This window comes from Acomys minous (genome assembly GCF_964271855.1).
Source record: "Acomys minous genome assembly, chromosome: 13".
Lineage (NCBI taxonomy): Eukaryota > Metazoa > Chordata > Mammalia > Rodentia > Muridae > Acomys > Acomys minous.
The window spans coordinates 92,411,630-92,436,970 of NC_140495.1; the positions used below are offsets into that span (position 1 = coordinate 92,411,630).

The 25,341-nt window shown below is 38.2% G+C and overlaps 1 protein-coding gene across 6 annotated transcripts in view; it reads left to right on the forward strand.

Moving 5' to 3' along the window:
- The window catches only part of CTNNA3 (catenin alpha 3), a 1,390,227-nt gene that overhangs the window by 1,275,323 nt on the left and 89,563 nt on the right, over nt 1–25,341 (forward strand). For all 6 annotated transcript variants that reach the window (XM_084751942.1, XM_084751940.1, XM_084751941.1 and 3 more), the window contains one exon: nt 12,890–13,071. In XM_084751942.1, coding sequence (XP_084608068.1) covers nt 12,890–13,071 — 182 coding nt within the window. The remainder of the gene's footprint in view (nt 1–12,889; nt 13,072–25,341) is intronic.

Sequence of the window (25,341 nt, forward strand, 5' to 3'; positions counted from 1 at the left end):
TTAAGACTCTCATGTCAGATGCTGCATCTTCAGTGGAGGATCTCATTTCCAGTCCCAAATGGGATTTTACTTGAGGAACTCTTGTAGTTTGCTAAGTGCCTTGCTGATCCAGATGTCTGCCTCTCTGAAATCACATCCAGAAGACAGGAAGAATTATGTTTTGTTTATTTAATTTTCTCATGCGATCTGGCCATATGGACAAATTTAGAGTACTGTTGCTGTTGCTGCTGTAGGTATTTCTATTAACCCAGTGTTTTATTGTGTTCCCCATCCTCAAAGGGCTGTGTTAAGTGTATTTAATCTCAGGCCGCAACTGTGCCAAATTTTGATGTAGATAAAGTGTCTTTTTCCATTTATGTGTGAGATAGATTTCAAGAATACTGTGTATACAGAAATGAACAGAATTTTATATCCCCTATCTAAAATGGCATTGTGGTTATGTGATAGCTACATGTATCCTCCATACACCTCAGTTTGTCTCTAAGTAAATAGTAACATGTATTGCATTAAACTAAAAATAATTGCAGTCAGTTTCCATTGTGATCAGGTATTAATGGCAATAGAAAAAGAGCCTGTGCATTTCACTGAAGATATAACTATTTTTAAATATTTTCGAGTCATGATTGCTTGACTCTGCCCACGTGGAACTCAGGGAATATGGCGAACTGATTGCTTGCGTCTAGAATAACTTCACAGGAGTGTAGATAATAGAACTGAATTACCCATACTACACACACACACACACACACACACACACACACACAGAGAGAGAGAGAGAGAGAGAGAGAGAGAGAGAGAGAGAGAGAGAGAGAGAGAGAGGGAGAGAGAGAGAGAGAAGATAGAAAGAAACCCTTTAATTGAGACGTAATACAGAAAGAAGTTTGTATCAAGCCTTGTGACATTTGTTCAGGTAATTATCAAAGCATGAATATGTATTGATAAACGTAAGTATAAAAATAAACTATCTAACTCAGGACTTAAACTTATGTTCTGTGAGGAGTGTTTGTGCTACCAGCATAGCACATAAGAGATATAGCAGTCTAGAGACTCATATTTCCCCTTTAATATATCCTGACATTAAAGCAAGACATCACAGAAGAAGCAATAGAATAGAATCCCATGTTATAAATACAGAGAATATTCACAATACCCCACCAATAACTCATTATGTAAACAAACACTAATATTTCTGGGTATATTTGCAGTAATACTTCATCTGAACAAATGAATGATGAGTGGTACACAAACATCAATCCCGAATTTTTACTTGGAGCTGGGCCTGCAGTGGTAGTAGCTAAGTTGGTCAGCCCATAGCCACCATTTTCTGTATCCACACCACCAGGGTGAGCTCTCCAGCACTGCCCTGGCTAACTCATCCAATGTAACCTGTAGGGGGCTCTCAGGTTCTCCTGCTCTCATGCTCAAGAAACAGGCTCACCCTCACTCATGCCACTAGAGCCAGCTCCACTGTGCTGCACAGTTGGGGTATTGTGAACACTCTCCTGAATGCTGCAGCCGGTAAGGGGCTGGGCCAGCTCTCCTGCTCTCAAGTCTTTTCTTTTTAAATCCTGCCTATTTTTAGTGAGACTCTATATAGTTTCTCATGAGTTCAATGAATAAAATGGTCTAGTGCAATTTGTTTCCAAATTATAGTCCATGTACCATTACTTGAGTAGTTTGAAATTTTAAATATAAGAATTGTGCATTTTCTGCACAGAGTGATTGAGAGCTCTTTGCCAGCATGAGTGGCAGCACATAACTTTGTGGAGCAGACATCAGAGAATGCATGGTCACAATTCCGGACAAATATGTTACTATGCTACAGTTGAGAGACGGGTGGGGTGTGCTGATATAAGCAACAAAGCTCATGTATAAACTAACAGATCTCCAGAATCTTAGAGTCCTGACTCCTCTTTGAGTTTCTGTCTTTGTGCTCAGACTAGCATGCTTCCTGTGTGCTTTGCCAACCAATTTACTGGAAACTGGGTCATGAAGTTCAGGTAACTAAACATATGTGCAAAGTGCAAGAGAAAAAGATTTGTGCTGTATTTTATGAGTGGATTTCTAGAACTTGTGGAAGTTTCTTACAGTCTTTCCAATATTATTTAATGAATCACCCAAAAATTTATATAGTGTCTGTTTGCATAGCACAAGAGCCTATCAACAACCTTCAATAATGATTAAAGGAGGCACAATGCAATTGCCTTTAAATTAGTTTAAACCTTGACAACAGCTAGTGTTCAAAGAATTAAATGTTAAGAAATTTAAATATGGTGTAGTTATAGTTTTATGTATACTTCTATTGAGTATTAAATACAAGTAATGTGTATGGATGTTAAAATTTTCTAGGATAGGTTTAGACTCTTGGCAGAGTAAACATTGTATCCTTCACAAAGACCGTATTCTATTCTTTTTTTCTTTTTTAAAAATTAATTTATTCTTGTTACATCTCAATGGTTATCCCATTTATTGTATCCTTCCATTCTTCCCTCCCTCCCATTTTCCCCTTATTCCTCTCCCCTATGACTGTTCCTGAGGGGGATTACCTCCCCCTGTATACTATTCTTGACTAGCAAGGAATTAGGTAGCATTTGGAAGTCAGTTTATAGAGGGAGTAAGACACATGTGGTATCTCTGAAGAAGCCTTGATGCTGATCATGTGGATAAGATAGTTTTGAAGAAGTGTCTAGAAATGAGTAACTGTAAAAAGAAAGGAAAACATGCTATAAAGGGCACAGTTAGCAGCATCTGATGATTGTTTTCATGTAATGCAAGTCATTTTGTGGGAAACAGATTGCACATCCTCCTCCCAGTTCTCTAGTGGAGAGTTGAGGCTGGCATACAGCAAGAAAAGAGAGGAGACATGAAGAATTGTCTAATAGCTAGCAATTGTCAAAACTGTAACAGAGTGCCTGAGAAAGTAGTGCATGCCTGCTGTCAAAGAGAGAACAAAGAAATAAGAAAAAAGTAAGAGATGAAGTGGAAAAAATATAGATAGCTTTAGAACAACCTTATAGGCTTGTTGTATCTGATAAGGCATTGTGGTACTGAGGCCATCTGGACCTCATTTTGTTGGAAAGACAAATACAGTGTTCCTATTTCTCCAAAGGAGCTTATCAGACCTTTAGACATGGTCTCATAACAGGTAAATTGACCAAGATTGTATTGCATAGAATATAGTATATGTTTAATAGTACTTATTTAATTTGACAGAATATTTTCTTCCTGTCATGATAGTAGATTTTGGAAGAAAACTTATAAGATATTTTTAAACGTTTTCCCCCTGAAACACTTCAAAGTAATTTAAAACACTGTCGCAGTTCATACCTTAATATTATAGTTGAGTCCAAAATTACAGAAATATTCATATTGAAAAACAACAATCATCTCTTAAAACTGTTTGATATCCAGTTTGTGTTCAGTCTCACCACTTGTAGCTCAAATGTGTTTTGTGGATTTTATATTTTCCTGAAACCTAGGTACAAACTATCCTTACATATAACATTTCTATATGAGGTAAAAATACTTAAGTATGTGAGAGACCATTTTTAAGTAGAAGGGAATTTACGCTTTATCTTTATAGACATAATTTCCATGGTTGCAAATGTGAATATTACCATATGTTACTCATATTATTATTGTTTATATTGTATAGGTTTATTAACATAGTTCTAATTCTGTGTTTCATGGGTAGGAGACTATAAAGACATGTGATATAATGGCCATTTGTTAAATGTCCATTAACACAGTTTATAGTTAAGGAAAACAGAAAAGTAGTGAAATAGAATTGCACACACATAAAATTAAATATTACCTATTCCCCTATCCTGCTCAGTAATATTTTAAGACCACTTTCCTTCTCTGGGACACACACTTACTTACTAGTCTTCTATGTGAAAAATTGAGTGTGCCATGGGGGGAAAGAAGTGATTATAACAACTTAGTATTTCTGTGGTCTTTGTGGTTTTGGGACCTGTTTGCTCAGATCTGTTTTGGTTTGTGATTTGCTTCTGTGAGGTGGGGCAAGTGAATAATATACCCTTTTCCCCTCATGAATTTTAAAAAATATTTTAAGTTTTAAAACCAATAAGCTAGCTTGTGGACAGTTCTGTTAGTAACCCCCATATTAACGCCATATATTATCAATTATGCATCTACTTTCAGAGAAATTATATCCTAGGGAAGCATATCAAAACTTTGGCTATTTATATATTTTATGTATACTGATGGAAAGTACTCCTCACCAAAGTCCTTCATATTTCTTGTTCTGTTGTCTATATTTGCACACATGCCTTTCATCCAAATCATATTCTTATGTAAGGTCACTGTTGCTCAGTATACTGATGTTCAGAATGGTTACACTCTTTGTTACATGATGCATGCTTGTCAGCATTTAAAGTTGGGTGAAGATCTATATGAAAAACTCTACTTTTCCTGTTATGCCATCTTCCTTATCCTTCATTTTAAATGATTTATAATTTATTTGTTTGCTTGTTTACATATGTTTCTGTTTCTGGAGATGTGCATGTTTCTATGTATCTGAAGATGCCATAGGGAAGGCATAGGATGGCTTTGAACTGGAGTAATCGGCATTCTGGGAACATCTAGGTTGACAAGCGGGTGCTGGGATCTGAACTCTTGTCATCCTGATTGTACAGCAAGCACACCAACCAACAAAGCATCTCTCCGGCAAATACCACTCAACCACTAAAAGCAAGGAAATCATGAAAGTTGCAGGCAAATGTTTGTAACTAGAAAAGATCACCCTGAGTGAGGTAGCCCAGAAAGACACACATGGTATGTACTCACTTATAAGCAGATTCTAGCCATTTAGTACAGGATAAATTTTCCACAACTCACAGACCCAAAGAGGATAAGTTACAAAGAGGACCCAAGGGAGGATGCTTAACTCTCACTGTGAAGGAGAAATAGAACACACAGAGGTAGTGGCTGAAGAGATGGAACAAAGTAGAAGAGGGAGCACAGAGAGAAACAAAGGGGTAGATCAGACCTGGGGAGAGTGATGGGGATGCGGGTGACAACATGCCCGAAGAGGAAAGAGACTGCCTTGCCATGCCATAGGGGAAGGGGAGGAACTCAGTCCTACTGCTACTTGAGGAGTTAGGATAGGTAGGTAGGGGAGCTACCCTTTTTCAAGAAATAGGAGAGGGGGATGTGGGAGGGAGGGTGGTTCTGAGAGGAGAGAAGGAAAAGGCCTACTCCTAGGGTATAAAGTGAATAAATTAATTAATTAAAAAAAACCAAACACTGTAGACTTGTTTGTCTACATTTGCTTTTCTCTATTCTGTGATTAGATATTTCTAGAAAGGCAGACAGTCAACACATTCTAGGAAGGAAGGGAGGCAGCTGCAGAGACTTCTGCTAAGTACCTGTCTGTTAGGCAGTGTCTCCAGTGACTGTGTGGGTGTGTTTTGTCTCCAGTGACTGTGTGGGTGTGTTTTGTCTCCAGTGACTGTGTGGGTGTGTTTTGTCTCCAGTGACTGTGTGGGTGTGTTTTGTCTCCAGTGACTGTGTGGGTGTGTCTGTGCATTTCAGATGCTGCTGCTCATGTTTGTCAGAATTGACCACAGAAGAATTCCTGGCTACACTTTATGGTTGGAATCCTGGTTCAAACACTGCCTGACACCCTTCTCTTTACTAAACTGCTTACTCTCCCAGAGTTACTTGTTTTCCCCACGTGTAAATTCAGATTACCCTAGGACTTACCTCACGGGACTTCTGTGAAGATGGAACTCAAATTTAAAATATGGAACACTCAGAGGAAGGACAGCAGGTTACCAAGAAGAGACTTGATACCCTATGAGCATATACAGGGGGAGGTAATCCCCCTCAGGAACAGTCATAGGGGAGGAGAATAAGGGGAAAATGGGAGGGAGGGAAGAATGGGAGGATACAAGGGATGGGATAACCATTGAGATGTAACAAGAATAAATTAATTAAAAAAAGGAAAAAAATAAAATCTATATTAAAATTTGGAAAAAATAAAAATAAATAAAATAAAAAATAAAATATGGAACAAAGTACATTATTTTCAAAATCTATGTATCATGTGTAACATGGAAGGTAGCCTCAAATACATATGTGTAAATAGTATCTAGAGAGAGTTTGGCACAAGAAACTCTCAGCTTTTTTTCATTGTCTTTGGTTTGAACTTTCAAAATCAACAGATACACACAATGCAACATCATTCATATGACTGGAATCCCACAAAATATTTGTATAAGCATTCTGTTTTATAGACATTGAGCCTATACATGTAGATTACCAGGATATATTTTGTCAGAGTTTCTACTTAACCATAACTTCTTCTTTTCATATCTTGTACACTATAAAATAATTCAAAGGGCATTTTTTTTCTGGAATCCTCAACACTGAGTGTTCTCTTGGGTTTAACTTTTAAATTTTCCCAGTGATTGAAATTGATTGATGGCATTTAATAAATTATTCATAGATCCACTTAAACCCTTCAGTAAAGGTGTCAGACTATAATTAAATGTTTCATTATTGTTGCTGTCCTGTGCAAAGTAAGGCGAGAATCCTTCAGAACTTTCAGTTTTACAAGCTCTTGCTCAACTTCTGACTGTCTGCTTGTTAGAGCTGAAAGTCCTTTGAATGTAACTCACCATGTGAGTTGAGAATATGTAGGATGCTTCCTAAGAGGCTCCTATCTGTGACCGTTTCTATTGCCGTGTTTTCCAATAATCCACTGGGCTCCCTCAAGAGAATGGAGGTTGTAATTATTGTCATTTCATTTCTGGGGAAACTTATGCACAGAGATTAAAGACTTCCTGCAGATCTATGCAAGATCAGTGATATTCTCAGGAATAGAACGTGGAATATCCAAACCATATTACTACCTTAATATTTTATTTTGTGGTGTCATTAATGACTGCTTTTCCATAATATTCTGCTGTAGACTTCAGCATTGTGGGTTATACTGGTTATCAGTGTCTTATTCTTACTATTTATATGATAAAGCACGTGTCCAAAGCAACTTGGGAAGGAACTGAGTTTATTTCATCATATACTTGCTGTTACCCACCCATCACTGAGGGAATTCAGGGCAGAAACTCAAGCAGGGCCAGAACCAAGGGACAGGTGTTGAAGCAATCCATGGAGAAATGACGTGTTGCTGGCTTTCTCCTTATAGAATACTCAGCCTGCTTTTTTATACAAATCAGCACCACCTGCCCAGGGTTTGCAGTGTTCACAGAGCACTAGACCCTGCCACATCAATCATTAATCAAGAAAATACTTCACAGATTGGCCTACCGGAGGAGGAGGAGGAGGAGGAGGAGGAGGAGGAGGAGGGGGAGGAGGGGGAGAAGGGGGAGGGGGAGAAGGAGGAGGGGGAGGAGGGGGAGGAGGAGGAGGGGGAGGGGGAGAAGAAGGAGGGGAAGGAGGAGGAGGAAGAGGAGGAGGAGGAAGAGGAGGAGGAGAGGAGGAGGAGCAGGAGGAGGAGGAGGAGAAGAAGAAGAAGAAGAAGAAGAAGAAGAATCTTAAAAACCAGCACAGCCAGAAACAAGATTCATTACCTCTCAAGTATAGGATGTAGTAAGATGCCTTTGTTGAATATTTAAATAAATATAGTTATTAGTATTTGAACGCATAAACATTTTAAAAGAGGAGAAAAATAATGTCCAGTCTTGAAGATGGGGAAAACCCATTTCTATTTCCAAGCTCTTTTAACAAGTTGATACCTTACAATTTACTCAGCATACTTTGATTCCAGAAGTAGTAAGCTGTGTTCATTTATGTGTCTTGCCATGTGCCAGGGGCAATAAATGTTGCTCTGCTTGTGACATTCTGTTTAGGAACCATTTCCTAAGAGAGGGGACAAAAAGGAAAAAAAAAAAAAAAGAGGAAAAAAGGGCAAAAGTGCTTTTAGTTGCTAAGAAAGAGAAGTTGTATAGCTCACTAATTAAAAATGTAGCCTGTGGGCTGGAGAGATGGTTCAATGACTAAGGGCAGGCACTGCTCCTGAGGAGGACAAAATTTGGTTCCCAACTGTCTATCACCACAACTCCATGGGGACTTTCGCCACTGGCTGTCACAGCCACTAGCACCCATGTGCTCATAAATACGCACAGGCTCTCTCTGTGTCTCTGTGTCTGTCTCTGTCTGTCTGTCTGTCTGTCTGTCTGTCTGTCTCTCTCACACATACACATACACATACATAATTAAAAATAAAATAAATCTTTCTTTTAAACTTTCTAGCCTCAGGAAGCTCAACCTTAGTCTTTAATGAAAATGTGCTAGAAATATGAATATATGTTCATAAGTTTTCTTTGAGTAAGAAGTAGATGTCACTTGTTGAACATTTAATACATGCCAGATTATGCTGAGGAATTTAAAAGAAACTTCACACCAGAAAGCCTTACTGTTGGTTGCATTCCCTACATTAGAAATCAGGCAAGACACTTTCCCTTGGTGGGAAGGCCTTTGTGGCACTCAGAGAAAGAATACGCAGGCTACCAAGATGAGACTTGATAGCCTATGACCATATAGTGGGGGAGGAGGTCCCCCTCGGTCTTAGACCTAGGGGAGGGGAATAGGGTGAAAGCAGGAGGGAGAGAGGAATCAGAGAATACAAGTGATGGGGTAACAATTGAGATGTAATCGGAATACATTAATAAAACAAACAAACAAACAAAACTGACCTGAAAATAAACAAACAAACAAACAAACAAATAAATAAATAAATCAGGCAAGGTATCCTAACCCTCAGAGCTTAAGTGATACCATGCCGAGATCATCAGGCTAATAATAAATGACAGACAGTTCATATTGGTACTTTGGCTTTTATTTTTCTTTATGTTTTTACTTACTATTATTCCATTTTTAAAAAGACATGGTCTCTTTACGTAGTCTTTGCTGGCCTAGAATACACTCTGTAGACCAGCCTCAACTGTAGACCAGTTGAAGCCAGCTTCAAACTTTCAGAGATCCACCTGCCTCTGCCTCTTGAGTGCTGGGATTAAAGTTGTTCCCCAGCCTAATTTCTTTATCCAATATAGTTAAGCTTTTTTGGTATTATATAATATTTATCTAATGAGAAGTGTTTTTGCTATTTTGAACCTAATATTCAGAAAATTGCAAAGCTTTCTGATATTTCTTTCCCACTTATAGATGCCCATTCACTAGAATTCAGAAATAATTGCACATCTCATATATCTTAAAAATAGTCAAATGAGAAACATGTGTTTTATCTTTTTCAAAACATCCTCTTACCCACCTACTACTAGAAAATATCTGAATTTATAGTGTGTGCATGTGTATGCATATGGATGAGTCTATGTGTATATCTGTGTGTGTATGTGTGTGTGTGTGTAGTTGTATGTGTGTTTGTGTGTCTGTCAGTATGTGTGTGTGTCTATGTATATGAGTGTTTGTATGTGTGTCCATGTGTATGAGTGTGTGTGCATATGTGCACCTAATTTGTTGTACAATATGACAGAGATAGCTTCATGAAATTTTGTTATATATATATATATATATATATATATATATATATATATATATAATCACTTTATAGCCTGATCCCAGCCCCCCCTCTCCTCTCCTTTCAGTCCCACCCTCCTGCTCCCTCCTCCTACTCTATCCTCTCCTTCTCAGAGAAGGGGAGACCCCTAAGGGGTACCACCCTACCCTGGCACCTCAAGTCACAGCAGGAATAAGCACATCTTCTCCCACTGAGTCCAAACAAGGCAGCCCCGCTAGAGTAAAAGGATCCAAAGGCAGGCAAAGGAATCAGAGACAGCCCCTATTCCCATTGTTAGGGGACCCACATACATGATCACCAAGTTGCACATCTGTTACATATGTGTAGGGGGTTAACTCTGGCCCATGAAAGCTCTTCTGGTTGGTGGTTCAGTCTCTATGAGCACCATGGGCCCTGGTTAATTTGCTCTTTAGGTCTTCTTATGTTGTCTTGACCCCTCTGGCTCCCTGGATCCTTCTTCCCACTCTTCCACAAAACTTTCCAGTCTCTGCTTATTGTTTGACTGTGGGACTCTGCATCTGGTTGCATCAGCTGCTTGATGAAACCTCTCAGAGCAGTTAGGTTGGGCTCCTGTCTACAAACATAGCTGAGTATCATTAACAGTATCAGGGTTGGCTCTCTCCCATCGATGGGTTTCGAATTGGGCCAATGAGTTTGCCATTTCTTCAGTCTCTGTTCCCATCTTTCTCCCTATACTTCCTGTAAACAAGAACAATTTCAGGTCAAAGGTTTTACGGGTGGGTTGGTGTCATCCTCCATCTACTAGAAGTCCTGCCTTGCTGTAGGAGGTGGTAAGTATAGGCTCTATGTCCCCCACTGTTAGGGCTCTCGGCTAGGGTCACCCTTGGTACTCTGTCCCAGAGATGCTCGCTCACCGATTTTCATCCTCTTTCCAGGTCTTCCCCTTCCCACCACTGTCCCTTCCCATCCACCCACACATTAGAGCCCCACCCTCATTGCCTTTCCCATTCCCCTCTCCTATACAGCTCTGTCCCTCCATCTAATTCAGATGGTTATTTTATTTCCTCTTCTGTGTGAGATTCAAACATAGGTGCCTGGGCCCTCTTCCTTTTCTTTCGGTCTGTGGATTGTGCCATCGTTGCCCTATACCTTATATCTAATATCTATTTATAAGTGAGTACATATCATACCAGTCTTTCTTAGTCTGGGTTACCTCACTCAGGATGTTATATATATATATGTTCTATCCATTTGACTGCAGATTTCAAGGTTTCTTTGTTTTTAATAGCTGAGTAGTATTCTGTTGTGTAAACAGTTTCTTTGTCCATTCTTCAGTAGAGGGACATTCAGGTTCTTTCCAGTTTCTGGTTATTACAAATAAAGCTGCTGTGAACATAGTTGAGCAGATGTCCTCATGGTATGGTGGAGGATCTTTGGCTATAAGGCCAGGAGTGGTATAGCTGGGTCTTGAGGTAGATCTATTGCCAATTATCGGAGAAAACTGCAGATTGATTTAAACAGTGGTTGTAAAAGTGTGTACTCTCACCAGCAATGAGGGAGCGTTCCCCTTGCTCTTCACCCTCGCTATCATGCACTGTTACTTAAGGTTTTGATCTTAGCCATTCTGAGAGGTATAAGATGGAAACTCAGAGCATTTCTGTGATGACTAAGGAAGTTGACTTTTTCTTTATGTGCTTCTCAGCCATTCCATATTCCTCTGTTGAGAACTCTCTGTTTAAAACTCTGTATTCCATTTTTAAATTGGATTATTTGGTTTGTGGATGTTTAATTTCCTGAGTTTTTTAAAAAATATATTTTGGATATTAGCTCTCTGTCAGATGTACGGTTGGTGAAGATCTCCCGTTTGGTAGGTTGCCATTTTGTCCTATTGATGGTGTCCTTTGCCTTGCAGAAGCTTTTCAGCTTCATGAGGTCCCCATTACTAATTTTTGACCTTCAGGCCTGTGCTGTTAGTGTTCTGTTCAGGAAATTGTCTCCCGTGCCAACGAGTTCAAGACTCTTCCCCACTTTCTCTTCTGATAGATTTAGTGTATTCAGTTTTATGTTAAGGTCTTTGATCCACGTGGACTTGAGGGGTTTTGTTTTGCTTTGCTTTGTTTTTTGTTTTGGCAGGGAAATAAATATGAGTCTATTTGTATTCTTCTGCATACAGACATCCAGTTAGACCAGCACCATTTGTTAAAGATGCTTTCTTTTTTCCATTGTATGGTTTTGGATTCTCTGTCAAAAGGCAGGTGTCCTTAGGTGTGTGGGTTTATTTCTGGGTCTTTGATTTGATTCCATTCCATTGATCAATCTGTCTGTTTTTATGCCAATACCATGCAGTTTTTATTACTATCAAAATTCCAACACAATTCTTTACAGACCTTGAAAGAGCAATTCTCAACTTCATATGGAAAAATAAAAGACACAGGGTAGCTAAAACAGTTTTGTACAATAAAAGAACTTCTGGAGGTATCACCATCCCCGATTTCAAGCTGTACTACAGAAATTTTATGGTCTATAAAGTCTCAAATCATTTTTACTCCTAAATTTTTTTTTTCTTCTTCACAAAACTGACAGTTTCCAGGTGCTGAGGTTAGGAATTTAGTGGTGTTAGAGTTTACATGGTTTCTTACCAAAGCCTCATTTCAGATGCAATGGGAAGATGTAATTTGCATGCTTTAAAGAATGTAACATATCCACAGAGTGCTATCATGCCAAAGCAGATAACGCTTGCTGTTTGAGTAGCACTTCTAGACCTGGTATGCTAATAAGAGAAGACGCCCTTCATAAATCCTTCTTTTCATTCTTATTCTTCCATGGGAAGAGTGTATATGCTAATATGGATCTAAATATTTTGCATGTATGAAATATACATACTGTCTATGAATTTATATAAGTATATGGTAATTGTTTATGAATATATATGGAGTGCTTATTTAAGGAGAAATTTGTACATTTATGTATAGATAGATAAGTAAACTGTCATTTTAAATGAATTTTAACTTCATCTTTTGAAGTGTTCTATTAATATAATTAAAAGTTATGAAGTATATGCATTTAAACAAACATGAAGCTTCAGATTCTATTTTAATTAATATAAAATTTTAGGTATTAGAAAATTTCAAATTAACAGGTTAATTCATAGAGAAGAATTAAAACAACAGACACCAAAGTCTACTTTTCTAATCTGAAATGTAACCCTAAATTTTGCAAGCAAAAATTTACAATTTTGTAGCTTTTCCCATTTGAATCAAATAGGAATTTTTTGTTTGGATGCCTTTAGCTTAGGTATCTTGACTTTAAGTGAAATGTTTGTATAAATGTCTTATAGTGACTACTTCTCCCTAGGATGCTACCTCTGTAGAAGAGTGATTTTTAAATTGAATTATCACATTTTAGGCCAAGATGACTCAATTGCCTGAGGCAGAAAGGGAAAAGATTGCTGAGCAAGTAGCTGATTTCAAGAAAGTGAAGAGCAAGCTGGATGCCGAAATCGAGATATGGGATGACACAAGCAATGACATCATTGTTCTTGCCAAGAAGATGTGCATGATCATGATGGAGATGACAGACTTCACAAGGTAATTGCATGGGGAACAATGTGTGGTACCCAATGATGGTTACACACTTGTCACATCCCTGAAATTTCCAAGTTTCTCTGAGTGGGAAGGGAAGTGTAAATATAGAGTTAGAGAGGTATGAAGGTACAATTCTAGAATTGTAGTAAATATGGCACCGTTTCTTATAAAATCATTGCTTCTTACTCTCCCACCTTCACTCAATGCAGCAGAGATTACATTGTACCAAGCCAACATACTATCTGTCCACAGAAACTGATAACTAGGGCATGTTCACTCTGAGGCTCTAGAGAGGTTGATGCCTATTGCTACATCATCAGGATTTGTGGCCTATGGCATTCTTGAGATTGCAAATCAGTATATTTGATATTTCCAATGAATAATGATGGCTATGAAAGAAATTTATTTATTTATTTATCCCAGAAGCAATACGAATGTTTAAAAATAATCTTTGAGACTTTGTGGTAGCACAGTCAGACTCAGTCTATTTTCTGTAGAGTCACCACACGGTGGGATCCTGTCCATGTATCCAGAAAACTGAAGGGATTTGTGGGCCGTCATCCCTTATTCCTGCCTGTTCAGGTCCCGTGGTTGCTTGATGCTCACTTGAAAATGACAGTTTCCCAGCAACAAACAAACAGACAAACAAAACAAAACAAAACAAAACAAAAAAACAAACTGACACTGGTCACCAACCTTTTGTATCTCTATAAACAGGTCTCAAATTTTTGTTTTCTCTGTGTCCTCGTCCTAACTGCTTGTTCTTTTACCTTCATTAATTAGCCCCAATTCATTATGGTGATGGGGTACAGGATAAAACTGTATGATAAACATTTCAGTTTGATGCTAAGAAGCTTTTAAAGACCCAACTTTAAAAAAAAGAGAGAGAGAAGGGTTCAGTGGAAGAGGAGAAGCACCAACTGAAGAAAATGAGGAGAAAAATGGCATTTGTGGAAGTTCCTGTAGAGGAGATGGCTAAGTGTAAACACGAGCAGGTTACTGAGCCCAAGGTCAAGGGCCCCTGCTTCACTTACCCAAGATACCTTAGTGTTGGATGGCTTTAAGCACATGTACTCAATGAGGAAGCACTCTCTGTGACACTGACTTATTCTGGGAGCGTTTTGAATAAAATTCTGATTCCTGCCCTGCTCCCAGTATGCTTTGATAGAACATGCCCTTACTCCTTCATGAGCTGAAACCTAGTTAGCGGAATATTCCAGTGAGTAGACTCTTGCCAGTGCCACTATGCACAAATGATGTCATCAGCTCTATGTCTGGGGTTTGGGTTTTCTTAGGCCAAAAGTATTCCTTGCTGCTGAGTCTGGATTGAAAGCTGGACTATGTGTGTGGAAACTAGATCCTGTCAATGAGGAAACCAAGACATTGATTTCAGAACATCACTCCCAGGAGGAGACTTTACAGTGTGTGGGCAAGTCTTCAATAAAGGAAAAATCTTTAAGAGAACATTTCTTTCAGCTGCCTACACCCACCCTTTAGGGGAAAGGAGGTCATTAAAGGAAACGGAATATTGAAAGGTTCTAAGTGTCTTCCTATAATTAAGCAAAGAGCAGTAAGATGTGTAATGCTTTTCTTACCAGTTGCTGAAGAATGTAAAACTGAAACAAAACTTATTTATTCTCCCTGTAGCTACTGAAATCACAGAATAGAAGGCTTCTCTATGACAGACCTGTAACATGGAGGAAACCATTGTGTCACCATGTACTACACACATTGTGATGGGATAATGAATTAGTACAATTCTAAATCATAATTAATTGTCAACACACATTTCATTTCAGTGTTAAGACAGAGAAAAAGTTTTCAATTGTTACATACAAGAAAGAAATTGAAAGACCTAAAAAATCTGTTTCAATGGAACTATTTAAAAATGAAAAAAATTACAAATGCAAATATTTATAACAAGCAATAGCTAATGTGTGTGATACTTTTTATATAAATGATAAAAGAGATGTATACTTAATCACTGCTTTTAGGACTTGACGAGTAAATATTTATAGATATGTAGTGGAAAAGTAAATGAAATTAGTGCACAGTTGTTCAAAACATTTTCAAAAGGCCAACATAGAAAGTATGGTGGAAAAAGAAAACTTTATTAAATGTCTTATATTTGGAATGTTGTATATATTTTTTCTTGGTTGCAATATTATCTGTGCAGTTAACTATATCATGAAAATACAGAGGTTTTATCCACATTACAATTTCACCACAATTATTTTAACTGTAGATAGACATGTCAGGGTGGAGGCCATAGTTAGTGCTATGATATTTAGCAGCAAATATGCTTATATTTGGCACATATTCTGTCCTGGACGAATGCTAATTGGCTACATTATATATATAAATTACCTTTCCTGAAGCACCACTAGATACTATGGAGGTTTTTTTTTGTTTTGTTTTGTTTTATTTCTTGAAACACTATTTTTCAACAGAGTGCAATAGCTAACCAAAGAATGTACACTGTGGATCACTCTATGAAAAACACATGATTTCTTATTTTCTTATCCTAAGTATAGAATAAAGAATGCATTCCATAATTCATTGTTGAAAAACTACAAGACAGCAATAAAATCCAAAGCAAATTTTAAATTACGAATGAAAATGTAAAAAAATTAAGACTCCAAAAACAAGATCTCAGTGGACAAAGAAGGATGCTGCTAAGCCTAAAGTCCTGGGTCAAATGCCCCCTGTAGCAGGTGGGCAAAACTGTGCTCAAGCCACAGAAATGAGTGCATCAAATTGGATGGTTATCTGATGAAAGATCAGGATATGGAGAATGTAGATTATAACCTGAGTTGTAAAAAATCATTTAAAGACTGTTCTTAGGGACCTAATTCTAACAGAGAGGTCACAGGGTTCCGATAGCTTCCCCAGACACCAGCCACAACCAGGGAATAAGTACTCAAATGTCTTTATTCTGGAAACATAGATCCCAACTGTCACATCTGTAGTTTACACACGAGATATTTATACTACTTTGCCTTCTGAATCAGGAAGCCTATTAGGAATTATTAGGGCTGTAGAAATATTCTTATTATGAGATGTATGTATTAAAATATATAATTATGTTTTTGTAATTTGAGGATCAAATTGAGGCACTGCTTATGTTATGATAATTTTTAAATTTAGTAACCCAGTTGTTAATAGACATCAGCTTCCTGGTGATTGCCTCGGCTTCCTGGATGAATATGGATGACCACAAAATTATTCAATGTCCTCTGAAGTACTGCAGCTTGAAAGGGGTTGGAAATCGTTGAATTTGCATGTTAGTGACTTGCCTTTTCTTCAGTTTTGTTTAGTTATGCAAGATGAATATTATGCGTTCTACTTTCTAAAAGAGTTGGCGGCACCTTCTCTTGTTCTGTTGACTATCACAGGCATATAATGTGGTATCCCAAGACTCTTGGTCATAAGGTCTCTGAGCCTAACTATATGCAAATAGTGAGTCAAGGAGGAAACTGTAGATCAGTAATATAATTGAGATAGGAAGGAAAATAAATTTACACTTTGTATAATACAAAACGAAAAACTGAATGCCCTTCCAGTGGGTGTTTCTGATAAATTTCTGATAGTGATGGTTGCTTCTTTAAGTACATATAAAATTTGAGGATTTTTTTTTCTTCTTTAGCTTCCTCCAGATAAAATATTCAATTTTTAAAACAATTGAACCTACCTTCAATAAAAAGAAAGCCACCAAACATTTGTGTTTTTAGTATGTGTTTAGGTGCACCCTAAATAACTCCTTGGTATCCCTCAAAGTCTGCCTTCTACAAAATATCTGATTAGAAGGCCAGATGGACGCATGACAGCGGTGCCAGTTTGCCAGCTGGTCACCATGTGTTTGAGTGGTCCTTCACAATGAGTGTTGGCTGACCTCGGCTGAGCCCAGATAGGATCTGGGTACCCGAGGCAATTGTAAGTCATGAGTGAAAACACACTCTCTCAGATTTGTAATGGGATACCAAGAGATGTCAAGGTGAGTCACGTCACATAAATGTTGCCTCCTCTGACAGCATCCAGGACATGTGCCCATGCTGCTTTCTTTCCCATTTCCTCTTGTATAATGAAGCAGTTCTACCGTGCCAGGGGACTGCTATTCTTAAAATGAATAAATAGCCACACCGCACACTTTTTGATTCTGGAACATGTACTAGAGCCAAGGACAGATACTAAATTTCAATCAGCCCTGATAAGAGCAAAGATTACAGTTTTTAAAAGAGGCATGCACATCTCACAATACACTTGATGACTGTGCTGGCAATGACTGCTACCTTCAAGTTCAATATTTGTTAATTGTTTTTAGATTAAAAATACTGTCAAGCTATTGATATTTATTCAAATGTATTAGTCTCACAATATTTAGAAGAAAAATATTCTACTTTCATTCCAAGTAATCACTTGACTTCCCTTCTGCATTTTACCCTAGACATTATATTCTTAGTTCTGTCATTGTTTTTGTTTTCAGTTATTCTGGCGTCAATTCTAAATTCCTGGTTGTATGAGTATCTACTTCTTATTTTCTGTTTTCCATGTTGACTACTTGTTAACACAACTCCTGGTGTCTTTCGCTCTTTTTGTCCTCTCTGTCCTTGTAGGATTAGGTTGCTCTTGTCAGTTTCATTCATTTTGTTCTGCACTTTGGGTCCCTGATCTTGTCCTCAAATAACCTATTCACTTCATTCATTTCGTTACATCTACTATTTGTGCTCTTAATATTTGCCTTCTCCTTATGAGCCTCTTTATCAACATATCACAGGACCTTTTGTCAGGTTCTGTCTCCTTTGAAAATGTTTAACAAATGGCCGACTTCTGCCATCTCTTGTCATATGTCTTTAAATTTGTATTATGTCACTATATGATCCAATTTCTCACCTCTTTCATTGTTCACAGTTGATAAATAACTACTGGGTTTTCTACGCACGTGGGACAGGTACATGTAAAGTTAATCTGTCCTAAATTTTGCCTTCACACGGCTCTCCCTCAGTAGAGAGAGAGGCATAAATCTGTCATTCTGTACGATTACAGAAAGCACACAAGAAAAGACACGCCATGGTTTTTCTAAAGGCCTGGACAATGGTCATCTGGGAAGAAAAAGTATGGTATAAAGAAAAAAATATTTTATTGTTCCAAATGACATTTTATAGCTGTTCTTATGACAGACAAGAAAAACAAGTAACCATGTGAGATTTTTCCTTCATTTTAACCATTTACCATGTGTGTCTTACTCATCCAGTTGTATGACAAAAGTATATACAGAGCTTACTAAAATAGCAAAAAACAAAAACAAACAAAAAACCAGTTACCTCCTTAGTGAAGCATATTAGTCTCATAAAATGTGAAAGACAAGAATATCCTGTGTGGCATGTTGTCAGTTAACTCTCGAGGCAGCAGTAATATGAGGTTGAGAGAAGTCACCAGAGACACGAAGTGTCATGGGAAACAAATATATATCCTGGTACACTGAATGTCATGTTGTGTGGAGACAGAGAGGCAAGCTGGCATTTCTGGAGTGTAAATGGAAGGCAGAAAGTGTGGGAAAAGGATTTTGATGCTATTGAAGGACTTTGCCACTGAAGGTGTTACTCTCGTCGCTGGCAAGTGTGATCATGGTCAGTCATCTTGGCTGAATTTGGATCAGGAAATGGCTGCAATCCCATATTATTTTTTCACCTATAGTCTTTCATTTTATTTGAGGATAGATTTTTAAAGGCTGTAAGAATGAATTTAGGTCCCAGCTGGAGGTTTTTTTTTCACTAGAGTTATATCAGAATTTATAATCCAAAAGGAAGAGAGGAAGCAGATAAAAACCCCTACATAGATGAATAAATGGGGAGACACAATGGCTGATTGAACGTGCTGGTGAAAAAGAGGTTGATTGGACAGCCTCCATTCAGTGCCTGGTGCCCTGGTATAGCCTAACCAAGAACAGAGAGCATCCAGAGGAAAGAAGGCTTCATTTCCCTTTGAGTTTTACAATGTAGATTTTTCTGAAGTTACACCAAAATTCTAAGCTCTCATCCATCCATTGCTTGATTTAATATTCATGAATACCTTCCTAAATTGACTTAACAGGTAGCTTTATGCACACATTTCGGATGAGATCTGAAGGGGGAAAAAGGCTTTCAGAAGATGTCTGTCCTATTGACTATGTGTTATTGAAACGTTCGGGTTTCCTTTTTAAATTAAGTAGTTTTGTTCTAATATGGCAATCAAGATCTCAAAATGAATGGAAACCTTTCAGGTACAAAGGAAGTGTTCATTTAATAGGCAAATATTTCATATGCACATATTGTTTTGCATTTTATCATTGGGTTATAGGTATTGGACCATATTCAGATCATAGGGTTAGTTTAAATGATTACCTCACAAATGTTTCAAATTTGTCATATATTTCCATGCAGTTGCATTACACCCACAGCCACCCTTTGTTGGTAAATATGGACATAGAGAAGCTACCTGTCTCTGCCTCCATTTTGCTCTATGCTTACTATGTTATATTATTTTTCTTTTTATATTCTACAATTCCTGAGTTATAACTCATCTAATAATTAAGCAGTGTCATTAAAAAAACCTTATGTAAAGAACTGATATAAAAGAAAGAACTCTCTTTTCCTAGCCCAGCCTTTCCAGTGCCAGATAACAAAAATAAAGGCTTTCTTACAGTTTTCACTTCCCTTTGACATCAGAGATGAGCACAATTAGGAGGCAAAACATTCCATAATTGATTTAATTCTTTTGGTCTGGTTGAACCTATTTGTCTTAGTCTCTTTTTCTGTTGCTGTAGTAACATGTCCTGACTGAAGCCACCTCGGGGTGAAATGGTTTGCTCTGGCATAGTTTTCCAGAGGTATACAGTCATTGTGATGGAGAAGATGTGGGCAGACAGGGTAGGGACGGCAGCAAAGCATGAAGCTGATGAGTTACACTGCACTGTCCTTAGGAAACAGAGGGCAGAAGGCAGGGCAAGGCAATAAAGCCACAGAACCACCCTCAGTGACATACTTCCTCCAGTGAGGCTCTGCCTCCTAAAGGCTGCAAGACCTTGACAAGCTGTGTCACCTGCTGGGGCCATATGTTCATCCTCCTGAGCCCATGGGAGACATTTAGCATTCAAACCACCGCACCACTTTACTATCACAATACATTTAATGTTTTTCCCCCCATTTCTAGGTGGTATGCAATGGGGGGGGGTCCTTGATTAAATGTATCCCAGCTTCCATCAAATCCATGATTCACCTAAAAGTTTAGGTTTAAGAAGAGGAATAATGATGAGAATTATGCATTTATGCGTCTTGTAGGGACGTGAAAGAGAGAACGTATTGAGTTATGACTCAAATGAGGAAGTTGGCAATGAACTGCTCTCATAAACTAATTGAAGAGACTTGTCAAATTACACTTGGCTACTTAAAGTTTTGGACTGGAGCTGAGAATTAGATCAGAATTAATCTGTGTGTTGTTTACAGAAGGCAATGTTTATTATCTTCTGAAAATATTTTTCAATCTTCTGACACAGAAGTATAATATTCAAGAAAAATGTTTGTCCAGAAGCAATCACCTATAAAGATCCGGACTTTTTCTCATATTATTTAAATCTGAATGACTTCAATGTCTAGAATTGCTATTTATCTTATGTATATCTATAATTAGTCTCTGAAATAGAAACATGGCTAGATAATCCTTTAAATTTAAAAATTTCAGATGAATACATATGTACTTAAACAGACACACACACACACACACACACACACACACACACTCACACACAGCCATACACAGAGACACACAGAGGTATTTGTAAAAATGAAAGCCAGGATTTAGTTTCAGGATACTCTTCTCAAACTATAATCATTAATATGTGCATCAATTTTAAACATTTATAATTTTTTGCACTGTTAATTGGCTTCCTGATTCTGAATGTCAGGCATAAGTGTTTTTAATATTCCTAAGTGTTTCTGTATGAAATGTTTGAAACATCCCAGGTCATGATTTATAACTAATATCCCTTATTATCTATTGAAGAAAAAATAGTAATGTGCTCAGTCCTGCATATACTATGTTTTGATCAAGTGAAAATGTTATTAAAAATACACTTATGATTTAAGCCTATAAAAAGCTTTGTGTATTTTTCACTTAGAATACTGGGAATCACTTGGAGGTCAAGTATGAGTATTATTTCATTACATTTATGCATGTATTTTCGTATGAGGTCTACAGTGCCATAGTGTGAGGTATAGAGGCTGGAGGACTCTGCTCTTCTCTTCAGCCAAGTGAGTTCTGGTACGCGAACTCACGTTCGCAGGCTTTAGATGAAGTTCTTTTATGTGCTAAACTACCTCACCATGTTGAAATACTTGTTCTTTTACTCCATAGCATATAGAAAACAAATCAGAGCCTCTCATAAGCCATGCCAGCCCTAGGCTCACTGCGTAGCTCAGGAGGGCCTTACGCTTCCCCTCTGCTCGCGTCTTCCTCTCAAGTGATGGAAAGCCACACACATAATGCAGCAAGGCTATCATGGTACCTACCACCCAAGTGAAGATCAGAGTGAGAAGACTAATTTTTTGTCTTCTCATCTGTGGGCATACCATTAAATATTATTTTTAATTGATGATTTCCAAAATGAAAACCACTTTTTCTAAGGGAAATATCAAAGCGTGTCTACAAAAAACAAATTCAAAGAATGCACTGTAGTATCACCGAGCTTCTGTTTCCTGCTTGCCCTTTTTATTCCTAATTTTCTGCTTTTCTGTTAAGCACTTCCCTCAGAAATGAACTTAATTCTGACTTGACTAATTGCCTTCCCTGCTATTTGTGAAATCTATGATTTTTATTTCAGTGATATGTAAGAAAAAAAAGGGAAAAGGCAGATAAAAGAGATCAGCAGCGTGGGGTGAAGGAAGCAACAGATTACAGTGTGCAACAACAGCTACTTGAGCGTAAAAGTGCACGCCCAGCAGCACACAAGAAGTCTGTCTTAGTCGGTGCTCCATTGCTGTGAGGAAACACCATGACCACAGCAACTCTTATAAAAGAAAGCATTTGAGTGAGGCTCCCTCACAGTTTCAGAGGCCAGGAGTCTCTCCTGGTCATGGCAGGGAGCATGCTGGCATGCAGGCAGACACGCTGCTGCAGAAGGAGATGAAAATTCCACATACTGAAGAGAGGAACACTAAGCCTGGCTTAGGCTTTGGAGACATCAGAGCCCAACCCCAGTAGCACAAATTCTCTAAAAGGCCACCTACTCCAACAAGGCCACACCTCCTAATCCTTCCCAAATAGTGCCACTTCCTAATGACTAATCATTTAAGCATAAGAACTTGGGGGCCAGACTTATTCAAACTGTGACAAGGTCTAAGATATTGAACTAAAAGAGTGATTTTTTTCTTTTGCTTTATATTTTTAACCATAATATATCTCATTAAATGTTAGAGCTTTTCTTGGTATAATTTCAGATGCAGTGAATATCTTATTCTGTGAACATTTCTTATTGATCATAATACTTTTTCCTATGTACTCTAGAGTAAACTCAAACTTTCAAGGAAATGATCCTGATAATATTTTCTAATTTTTGTGTGTGTGTGAAGACAACTTTCTAAAATAGATTCTCTACTTCTACTTGAGAGGTAGGCTCCAGGAATAGAAATCAAGTCATGACACTTGGTGGCAAGTGCCTTTACCAGTTGATCCATCTTACAACCCCTGAGAGAATAATTTCCAACAGTAAAATTGTTTTGAAAATGCAATTTTAAACAAGGTGGGCAGGTATGAGTTTCAATGGTGTTCTTGAGCCAGGATTTGGGGTATGGATGCTCTACTTTTGTTTCTTGGGCTTTTGTTGGCTTAAACTCATTTAAATGAGTAATATCTAGGCCATGGGGAATTAAAAGTAAGTGGCTATTAAAGGAGTTCTCTAGAATCCTCACAGTACACAAATATGAGTTTTATAAATGATATAAAACTATCAAATGGTGATAATAATTTTCAGTTGAGAATATGCACATGAAAGTCAAGGCGTAGAGGACAGCACTGCAGGTCACCTCAATAAACATGTTATTTTCTCACGACTGGGCGCGTTAAATTACGGCTTTTCCCTACTAAGGTTAGTGGAAATTACGAAGAACTGAATGGGAGGCTATAACTAGAAATGTCCCAGGACCACAGAAATATAGCAGTGAATTGCTCCCTTTGCCTTCCATTCTGAGAACTTTCTGGTGGAATGAATCTGAGACTGATGGCAACTGAACCGGGAGGAAGTACTCTGAGAACCACACATTACTTATCAATCCTTGAGCACAGCATTTAGGTGTTTGCAAGCAGCACTTCAGATGAACAGTTTAGCAACGTACTCAACTTGTACATGTCATTTGCTCTTCACCTTAAATACAAGCATGCTGGATAGAGGCAGGGGATGCCCAGGTCATATTCACACCGTCTCATTTCGTTATCTTGATCAGCTCTGCAGAAGATAAAAAGGTGATTATATGCTAATTATTATACTCCAGACTCGGCTCTGCATTCTTAATATATTTAATAAACTTGGTGAGATGTGAGATTTTATTACTCTACAAATGAAGACATTGAGGTAAGGCAAAAATATGTTCATAACCTCAAGGTCCTGTAGGCAGTACAAGTTAGAAGCAGAGTTGAGTCTGGGTGGCTTTGCACCGACTCAGCCCCTAAAGTACACAAAACATCACTGGAAAGGAAGTAAAAGCAAAGCCCGAGTGTAGTTTCATGCTTCCTAACAAATGCCTCTATGCAACATGAAAAAGCATAGAAAAAATAACATGTTGGGAATGAAGATGAAGTATCTGGCCATAAGATTTTAATATGTCAGGCTCAAAAGCCAGAACTCTTTCCTTTCAAGGCTGGGTTTTAAGTGGCTCTATGGAGCACCACACAGTTTTCTCAACCTGTGGGTCATGACCTTTTGGAGGCCAAAGGACCCTTTCACAGGGGTCACATATCAGATACACATGACAGTTCATAACAGTAGTGAAGTTATAGTTATGAAGTAGCAGTGAAATAATTTCATGGTTGGGAGTCACCACAACATGAGGAACTTTATTAAAAGGCAGTATTAGAAAGGTTGGGAAGACTATTATAGGAAGAAAATGTCTCATGGATGTTTGCTGAACATCTTTGGAGTTGTTCATGGAGGCAGTGTTGTCCCTGTGTCACTGGACATAAAAGAGGAGGGCAGATCTGAGAAATTTCAAATTCTTAAGTCATTGGCTTTTGTAACAGGCAAATGGCAAACAAACAATGTGTTTTTTCATTACATTGAAAGAGGAATATTTGGTTTTTGGTTTTCTATCAGTAATGGAGAAACAAAGATTATTAAAAGGAGAGTGGGGGTGACCATCTTGTAACACAATTCATTTTATCTTGCTATAAGCCTGTGTGTGTGTGTGTGTGTGTGTGTGTGTGTGTGTGAAGGGATAAAATATGGAGCAGATATTGAGGGAATGGCCAATCAATGACTGGCCCAACTTGAGACTCACCCCATGGGAGAGATCTAACCCTTGAAACTATTCATGATCAGCTATGCTTTCAGATAGGAGCCTAGCATATCTGTCATCTGAGAGGCCTCATATAGCAGATAATGGACACAGATGCAGGGACCCACAAGCCAAATATTAGACAGAACTCTGGGAGTCTTATGGAAGTGTTGGGAGAAGGATTGAGAGAGCTGGAGGGATCAAGGACACCACAAGAAGATCCATGTAGGCAACTAACCTGGGCCCATGAGGGCTCACAGAGACTGAACCACCAACCAAAGAACATGCATGGACTGGTCCTAGGCCCCCTACACATATGAAGCTGATGAGCTGCTTGGTCTTCAAATGGGTTCCCTAACATTTGGGGGAGGTGTTGTCTCTGAGTTGGTCTCTGATGCCTCCCTCTGGATCCCATTTCTCTAGCTGGGCTGCCTTGTCTTGCTACAGAGAAAGAAGAGGCACCTAGTAGTTGATGTTGGTGCCTGGTGGAAGAGGGGTATGGGAGAAGTGAGTGGGAGGGTGGGACCAGGAAGAGAGGAAGGAGTGGGGTTTGCATGATGATGTAAAGTGGACAAAAATATAAATTAATGAAAATATAGTATGTCTAAACAACAAATAAACAAACATAAAAGAAATTAAAAATAAGAATGCAAATACTTTGTCAAATATAATACAGCTAAAGAAGGTAGAATCATAACCAACTCAAGACTGCATTGCAGTTGTTTTCTTTCTTTTGCCATATAAAATGAAGCCA